An 8,595-nucleotide genomic window follows, 5' to 3' on the forward strand; every position below is an offset into this window, starting at 1 on the left:
TCCTTCCCAAGCCTGATCCCGGAGCTCATGCAGGCTGGTCTGGGAGGTGGGAGTCCATCACCTCCCGTGTTTTGGAGGCGAAGGGGGTGATCTGTGTGGTCCAGGGCCCACAGACAAGCTCACTGAAGGAGCTGCCCACACTGTCCCCGGTGACCCCTCTCCCACCAAGGCCAGTCCCTGGGCTCCTTCCCATCTCCTCTGGGGACGACAAAGCTGGACGCTCTGGCCTTGGCCAGCCTGGGGGCTTGGAAAGGTCCCAGCTCTCTGCTCAGTCACCCAGCAGGGCTCCCGGTGGACCAGGGGCGGTGGGGAGCCAGGCCTGCCCTCTGCTTTGGGGCAGGGCAGGGAGCGGGGAGTGGGGGCTGCGTGGACCGCTGTCGGTAGCTCCCTGCCCGTTCCCCTCCCTCGGCCGCGCAGGTCAGTTCAGCCTCCCCCAGCCTCCCCTCCCGGCCCCCCGATGTCGTGCGCTGGTCGGCCTCAAGCAGGACCAGCCCCTGACCCCCCCGGGCTGTCAGAGGGCGGGGCCAACAGCGGGACAAGGCCCGGGTCCCCTTGGCGGCCAGAGCCCTCGGTGCCAGGCCCCGTGTCTGAGTCCAGAGGCAGATGCATGAGGATGTCCCTGGGGGGGGGAGTTCACCTCAACGAGTCCCACCAGAGTCAGAAAACTGTGAGTCTTCCCCACCAGCCATCAATCATGGATCGATCATGCTCAGGCCCACAGCCAGCAGTGGTCTCTGTGGAAACCAGGGCCCCAGGAGGGGCGCTGGGGGGCGGGGGAGTGCAAGGAGGGGCTGGCCAGGGTGTTCCACATCCCCTCCCCCAAACTCCCGTGGTGCCCCGTGGATGAGAGCAAGCACCTCTTGGTGCCATTCCAGGCCGTCTGTCCCCCTATACCTGTCCCTTCAGCCACAGTCTTTCTCCCAAGCTCGGCTCAAGCTCGGTCCTCCTCAAACCCTCCCCAACCCAGCCCACCCCCAGCAAGAGGGTCCCAGGCGGCAGAGCTGGGCAGCCCCTGGCCTGAGCTCCTGCAGAGCACCCCCCACCCCCCCACACCACCTCATTCATTTACAGCCGGCTGGCCTCCTGATGTCCTTGTCCGGTGCCCTGCCCCCAGGTCGGGCCTGTTCCCAGCAGGCCTGCGGCTTGTGTGTCCCTGGGCTTTGGGGACTGACGATGACTTTCCCTGCTCTCCCAAGGGCAGGCGGTGTGGCGGTGGGGCTGACTGATGGGCGACAGGGGGGAGACCGAGGCAGGATGTGTGGGGAGCCTGCCTCGCCAGGCCAGGCGCTGCTTTGCTGGCAGACAGGGGAGGGCCAGAGAGGGGGGAACCCCAGCAGAGTTCTCGAGACCACCCCGTCAGCACCTGTGGGCAGAAGGCCGTTTCCTTGGGTCCCTGGGACTCCGGGCCGAGGACAGCTGCTGGATGACCTGCCGACCTCCGTGACTGTGGGCCATGCGTGGGCTTGTATTTTGGGTGCTTGGTTTGTGTCTGAGGGACGGAGCTAAAATTGCGCGGCCCTACCCCAGAGACACTGGACCCATCCTTCCCCGGGTCCTGGAGTCACCATGACCCCCACCGGAGAGACCCTCACTGTGGCCTGGCCCCACATGCCCAGCCTCCCCCTTTTTGCAGAGGGGTCCCCTCGCAGGGACAGACTTCTCCCAGGGCCACGCGACTCTGACAAGCGTAGTGCCCTGGGCCCTGTTGTCCACATGACCCCAGCTTGGGAGCTTCCACCCTGAGCAGACCCCGTGTCCTTTGCTGGGACACAGGCACGGGAGGACCTGCGCTCCTGCCTGGGGTGGGGGGGAGTGCTGCGCCGGGGGCAGGGGCTGTGGACACACTCAGACGTGCCCGCCCCTAAGGCTGCCCCCAGGGGTGCAGGCCCTGGGTCCCATGTCCCTCCACCCACCACAGTAGAAACCGCACGCGTGTGGCAGCAGGTGGGGGCCTCCCACAACCCAGGTTGTCCCTGGGGAACATGGGGTGATGGTTATCATAGAGGAGTCAGTGGGGAGGTCAGTGCACATGAGGCCCGCCACAGGCCCCCGTCTCTCCCGAGGCCTGCCCTCTGCAGGAAGTGCCTGGGAAATTGCAGAGCTGACCTCGGGGAGCCCTGCCAGCGTCCCTTCAGTGCACCCCCTTCTTGGGAGAAAGCCCACCCTCCCTAGCCAGGTGTGCAGGGGCTCCATAGGGTGCCAGGTTCCCACCACAGCTGCCTTGAGCTCTGGCTCTCCCACTTCCGGGCCTTTGCACATGCTGTACCATCTGCGTGGACACCATCCCCCTCCTATCTGTGCTGCAGAGCCCTCTTCACCCCATTGCCCCCAGCGTTGAGAGCGTGCTGCAGGGTGCCCCACCTTCTGGCCTTGGCCTCACGAGAAACCTGTCCCTTGGTCTTCTTTCCAGATATTCAAGCTGCTGGCCAGGGCCTATGCTGATGTCCACCCCATGATGATGGACAGGTCGGAGAACAGATGCGGCGGCAACTTCCTGAAGAGGGGCAGCATCATCAACGGGGCGGACTGGTACAGCTTCACTGGAGGTACGGGTGGGGGGGCTGGGCTGGGGCGGGGGACGGGGAGGGGGTGGGGCAGGGAGGGCTTCGGGGGGGTGTGAGGGGGAGGGGGAGGTTGGTGGGGAGGGGCTGGAAGGGAACGGCCATCTCCTCCCAGCAGCTCTTTGTGGGAACTGGATTCTGGAACTTCTGGAGTGTGGGGGAGGCAGCAGCATGTGTATCCCCGCCCGTGTGGTGGGGTCTGGCTTCAGTTCTAGCTGCTGTCTTGAGGACCTTCGCGGTGACAGGTGTGGTGGTGACAGGTGTGGCGGTGACAGGTGTGGCAGAGCTATATACTCCAGCCCCCCCCCCCGCCGCCGGTTCTGTGGGGGGACTTCGTGAGAGCTGACCTTGAGTGACCCCACCTGTGACCAATTCTTTTCTGCCTCTTGGGGGGTAGGAGGGAATAAAGAACTCCAATGAAACTTGAATTTCAGAGAAATAATGAAGCCTTTTTGGTCCTGTATAAGTATGTCCCAATACTGCATGGGATATACTTACACTAAAACTTTATTCATTGTTTTTCTGAAGTTCCACGTTAACTGGGTGTCCAGGTGGACATCACACAGAGCAAAGCAGGGTGCACGGGACCCTGTGTGCCCTGAGAGGCACCTGCTGGGCAAGGCCCACGTGCTCCTGCACTCTGCCTGCCTCCCCTCCACCCTGGCACGACACTTAGTATTTGGGAGATTTGGCAGATGTGGAAATCGGGCTCGGGCAAGAGAAGGGCCTGTTGGCGTCCATGCCACCGGGGGCAGAGCTGTGGGCAGAGGACAGCCCCTTCAGCTCCTGTGCTGAAGCTAGTTCACAGCCCTGCTCAGCAACCTTGCCCCTGCTGCCCCCAGACGGCCCTGGTGGGCCTTTCCCGGGGGCATGGGGCCCTCTGTCCTTGGCCACCGGCCCTGTGTTGTCCTTGGGTCTGTGCCCCTGTGGCAGTGAGCCCAGCTGCCTCTCCCAGGCTCCGACCAACCCCGTGGGTCCCTTTAGGCTCTGGACATGGGGTCATGCTCGAGACTTGGAGTCAGGGACCCACGCACCTGGGCTCTGAGGGACAGAAGCTGCCCCATGCCCCTGGGGAAGGCCCGCGGGCCCTGAAGTTCAAGTTGATAGCAATAGCAGAAGGTGAAGTCGGTAGCAGTGGCTGCTGACTTTTGAAGTGCAGGGGCCGCCTCTGCTCCCAACACAGGGCTGCCCCGGCCGTGCAGGAGGCCTGCCCTGGAGACCGGGTGTAGCTTCTACTGGACAAGAAACTCTGAAAGCCGATGGGGCAGAGGGCAGGAGTGGGTGGGTGGCCGGCAGCCCGATTTTCTCGAAGCCTCTCTCTGCCACTGGATTGTGCAGCCTGTGTTCTCCCTGGAAGTGGGAGCCAAAGGACCTTCCTCCCAGGGCTGTTCTTGGGCCTGGCTAGGTACATGGACGCTGTTGTCCTGGGGTCCAGGCCTGGAGAGGGGAGAGGGCCAGAGGCTTGGCCGCCGGGGCGCATGTGTCTCTACTGGAAATCGGCTCATTCCTTACCCACCGAGGGGCACACAAGATGGAGCGTAAGCCCAAGGACTTGGGTGCCAGAACACCTGGGTTCAAAGTGCAGCTCCGTCCCTTCCCCCCGTGGGACCTGGGTCAGGCTGCCAGCGGCCCGCGCCTCGGTCTGCTCCTCCGGAAAGTGGGGATGGGGCAGTAGCCACTCACGATTGCCCGGCGGCCCTGCCCCCGCCGGCCAGAGTTGGGGGGGGTGTCCAGCGTGGGCGGGCACGCAGGTGTCGAGTCAGGGCGGGTGTCCAGCGTGGGCGGGCGCGCGGGTGTCGAACGTGGGGCGGGTGTTGAGCGCGGGGGCGCGGGGGGGGGTGGGTGCCCAGCGCGGGCGCGCGGGTGTCGAGCGTGGGGCGGGTGTCGAGCGCGGGGGCGCGGGGGGTGGTGGGTGCCCAGCGCGGGCGCGCGGGTGTCGAGCGCGGGGGCGCGGGGGGGGGTGGGTGCCCAGCGCGGGCGCGCGGGTGTCGAGCGTGGGGCGGGTGTCGAGCGCGGGGGCGCGGGGGGGGGGGTGGGTGCCCAGCGCGGGCGCGCGGGTGTCGAGCGCGGCTACGCGCTCAGGCTGCCCCCCTGCGCCGCAGGTATGTCCGACTTCAACTACCTGCACAGCAACTGCTTCGAGATCACGGTGGAGCTGGGCTGCGTCAAGTTCCCCCCGGAGGAGGCCCTCTACACGATCTGGCAGCACAACAAGGAGCCCCTCCTGAACTTCGTGGAGATGGTGAGCCCCCACGGCTTCGCTCCGCCAGCCTGGCGGGCGCTGCGGGGCGGACCGGGTGCGCGGCTGCGCGGCTGCCTGGCTGCCCCTGACTTGTGTATTGGCTAGCCGTCCATCCGTTCACTGGCCACCTCCTGTCGGCCAGCCCTGGGGGCGCTTGGGACCGCAGGGGGCATGCGTTGGGGCCCCCACGATAGCGAGGCTCTCAGGACCTAAAGGGGCACCACCGAACAGGGAGGATGCAGGGACCAAGGCGGCCCAGGGATGGCACCTGACTCAGCCTTGGAGACCATGGAGGTGGTAGAGGAGGTGGCACCCGCCTGCATCATGAAGAAGTAGGAGGAGCCAGGCAGTGGAAGAGCTCAGGCAGTAGGGATGGCGTGGGAGGGTCCCCAGGCCACAGTGAGGAGCGTGGATGCGGGAACGGACTGGGCAGTGGGTCGGGGGGAGGCCTCAGGATGATGCTCTGGGCAGTGGGGCCTGGAGCATGTTTGTTCCTCGGGCTCAGAGGGGTGGGGTGGGGCAGCCGGACTGAGGGGTAACTGCTGTCCTGGGGCCACGGTCACCCAGAAATAGGTGGTGGTGCTGAGCAGAAGCCACTGGGAATGTGCTAGAACAATCGTCAGTGGATCCCCAGAGTGGTCCCCCAGCAGCGTGGTGACCGCGGCCCGTGCCTCTCCCAGTCCTGCCTGCCAGTGTGGCTCACAGTGGCGGTCTGAGGGCGGTAACCTCATGGGACAGGCGCGCAAGGGGTGAGGAGGAGCCTAGCATGGCTCTGCAGATGCCCCAGTGACTTTTCTCCTGAACATTTTCGAGACTCAGGTGACTCACACGTTGGCACATGTCCCCGGGAGAAGCAGGCCCTGAGGGAGGGAGATACAGGAGGTCCCGAAGGGGACGGTGAGGGGATGTACGTGCATAGCACGTTACAGTTGGCACCCCCCACCTACGGCATTCAATCCTGACACCAGTCCTGAGTGTTAGAAGGGGCTGCCCCATTTTGTGGGTCGAGGGACAGGTGCCATGGAAGGACGGTCCTGGCCTGGGGCTGCTGGGTCACTCGTGGGCTCCCAGGCCTGGCTCTCAGCAGCCACGAGAAAACCAGAGGAGGAGACAGAGGGTCAGACAGTGACAGGGCCTGCCCCGTGTCGCCCAGCGACTGTCCAGAGCTCAGAGCTCACACTCTGATCTGCCTGCCCCAAACCTCAGTTCTGTCAATGAATCCTTTCTAGAAAGATCAGGAACCTTCCTCCAGGCAAGAACCAAGCAGAGCCTCCTGGATCAGCAGTCGCCGCTGTCGGATAAAAAGCAAAGCCCAGATAAGAGCTGGACATTGTTAGTGTTGTTCAAGCTTCTGTTTTATGGCTGTGCCTGCGACCTCTTGCTGTGTGGGGCAGGTCATCATTCAGTAATGGGTCTGGGCCAGACCCCTCGCTCATTTCATTTTACGGCTGTCTGGTGAAAATTAGTTTTAAGGAGCCTTAAACGGGGCTGGGATTGCTCTGTGGATATTGTATGTGAGGTCTTGGGGTATAAAGATTTAATAGTGAGCACGGAAGGGTGGCAGGCGGGTCGTGAAGCCGGGTGTGGCTGGCCTCTGAGGACGATGCCCCAGGAAGGCCGTGCTGGGGCTTCTGATAAGAATCGAGTCTGTCATGGCCCATGGAGGCCTTCTTCACAGTGATGCTGACCAGACCTTGGGTGGGTGTCTGCATCTCCCCGGGTTGGGAAGGGAGGGGCGTGCGCACCATGTCTCCTTCCCTCCCGGAGAGCTCCACGTCCTGGGTCTGCAGGAAGGTGACTCCTCAGCCTGAAAGCAAGGGCAGAACAAAGTTTAGCCCGTGCAAGCTGACATGAAATGAGACACATAGCATGTGGTCTGGTCTCTCTTCTAGGCTGGGGGGAGGAGGGCAGATGGTGACATTATGGCGAGATCAGGGCTGGGAGTGTGGAAGCCCAGCACTGGGGGTCCCGGAGGAGGCCTCTGATGTAGCTGGTCATCAAGGAGGGCTTCTTGGAGGAAGAGGAGTGTGGGGGAGAGGAATTGGTTGGTTCTGAGCAGAGCAGGGGCAGGATGGGGGGTCGGAGGCCTGGGGCAGCACTGCAGCTGTGGGGGGCAGCCTCCGGGAGAGAGGAGTCTCTCTGCACTGTCTCCCCTCCCGCCCAGTCATCTTGGCCTCGTTTGACATGACCCGTGGGCCCCAAGTTGTTTGCAGTCCGATAGAGCAAGGGCGGGCTGGCTTGTTTATTGTCGACATTTTTAGGAGAAGGAGCGTGAACAGGGCCAGGCAGTCCTGAGGGGGCCCTGCTTGGGGTGCAGCTTCCTCACCCGAAGGCATGTGCTCGGAGCGTGCAGCGCCTAGACCGGGACCTGCCCCGAGTCCCGGCTCTGCTGTGGGCCATTCTCCAGCGACACCCGAGGCCCATTTTACAGATGGGAGGTGGTGCTGAGAGGCAGGGTCGCTTGTCCAAGACCAGAGAGCGGTTGACGCCTTGGCCGGGCCTGACACGAGGGTCCACGCCCTGGTCCGTGTCCCCCCTGGGCCTGCGCTCAGGAGCGGCCACACCGGCCTGCTCTGTGTACGCAGGGGGAGCTGAGACGAGCTCCGGGGTTTTCTGCTCAGCACTCCCGGCCCAGGAGAGACGGTTGGGTGGACCCTCGAGCAGAACTGCAGGGTCACGCGCAAGAGGGGGCTCTGAGGACAGACGGATGGGAGCTGGCTGGGCTAGGCCGCCCGTCCTCTGGAGAGCACACACCCTATCCGCGCCCCCTCTCTCTCTCTCTTCAGGCGCACCGCGGCATCAAAGGTGTGGTGATGGACAAATTTGGCAAGCCGGTCAAAAACGCCCGGATTTTGGTCAAGGGCATCCGCCATGACATCACCACAGGTGAGCACCTTCCTGGGGCCCGAGTCGTGGTGGCTGGCTCCCGCAAGCGGTCATCGGCCCGGTGCCCCGAGGGGCTGCTCCACTCATCCTCCATGGGTTTTGAGGGATGAATAAGAGTTGGGCTGAGGAAGCCGTGGGAAGGGTGCTCCAGGCCAGTACAGAGGCGGGTGCTTGCCCTCCAGGCTGATGCCCCTCAGACCCCCGCGTCTCAGCACCTCAAGCCCGAATGTGAACCTGGGTCTGAGAATCACTTGTGTTCTGTTTGTTCACAGCCCCAGATGGCGACTACTGGAGACTGCTACCTCCGGGGTCCCACATCGTCATAGCTCAGGCCCCCGGCTACTCCAAGGTCATCAAGAAGGTCACCATCCCCACCCGGATGAAGAGGGCTGGCCGCGTGGACTTCATTCTCCAGCCTCTGGGCACCGGACCCAAGAAGCTCCTCCTCGGGCCACGGAGAAATGGGTCTGGGCCCCGAGACCCACCGGGAGGTGCCAGCCCATACGGGGAGCCCGAGGAGCCAGGCTGGGAGCCGCTCGGGGGACGGAGGCAGCCCTCTGCGGGCGGGAGTAAGCCGTGGTGGTGGTCCTACTTCACATCCCTGAGTCAGCACAAGCCGCGCTGGCTGCTCAAGTACTAGCTGCCCCCCACCCTCTGGCTCAGAGGCTCCAGGCTCTTGATTTTGTCTTCGGAAGACACCTTGTAAAGCTGTTTCTGTTTTATTAAAGTCATTTTATTTACTGTCGGCCATGGTGAGAGGCTCTGGGCATGAGGCACGCCGGCCTCGTCCACCCGAATGGCCCCGGGGCAGGTGGTCCCGTGGGCAGCCAGCTGTGGGGTGGACCCTGAGGCCCCAAAGCAAGAGGGGCCCTCTACCTTACAGATGGGGACACTGAGGCTCCCAGG

General features: G+C 63.9%; 1 protein-coding gene across 2 annotated transcripts in view; it reads left to right on the forward strand.

The window, feature by feature from the left end:
- CPZ (carboxypeptidase Z) overlaps positions 1 to 8,329 on the forward strand; it is a 23,790-nt gene extending 15,461 nt beyond the window's left edge. For both annotated transcript variants that reach the window (XM_028090048.2, XM_028090056.2), the window contains 4 exons: positions 2,411 to 2,546; positions 4,664 to 4,803; positions 7,590 to 7,689; positions 7,962 to 8,329. In XM_028090048.2, coding sequence (XP_027945849.2) covers positions 2,411 to 2,546; positions 4,664 to 4,803; positions 7,590 to 7,689; positions 7,962 to 8,329 — 744 coding nt within the window. The remainder of the gene's footprint in view (positions 1 to 2,410; positions 2,547 to 4,663; positions 4,804 to 7,589; positions 7,690 to 7,961) is intronic.
- Positions 8,330 to 8,595: the final 266 nt, after the last annotated feature.

Source organism: Eumetopias jubatus, unplaced genomic scaffold (assembly GCF_037043125.1).
Source record: "Eumetopias jubatus isolate StellerSeaLion01/CBP00866 unplaced genomic scaffold, mEumJub1_p1.0 scaffold_2, whole genome shotgun sequence".
Classification (NCBI taxonomy): Eukaryota; Metazoa; Chordata; class Mammalia; order Carnivora; family Otariidae; genus Eumetopias; species Eumetopias jubatus.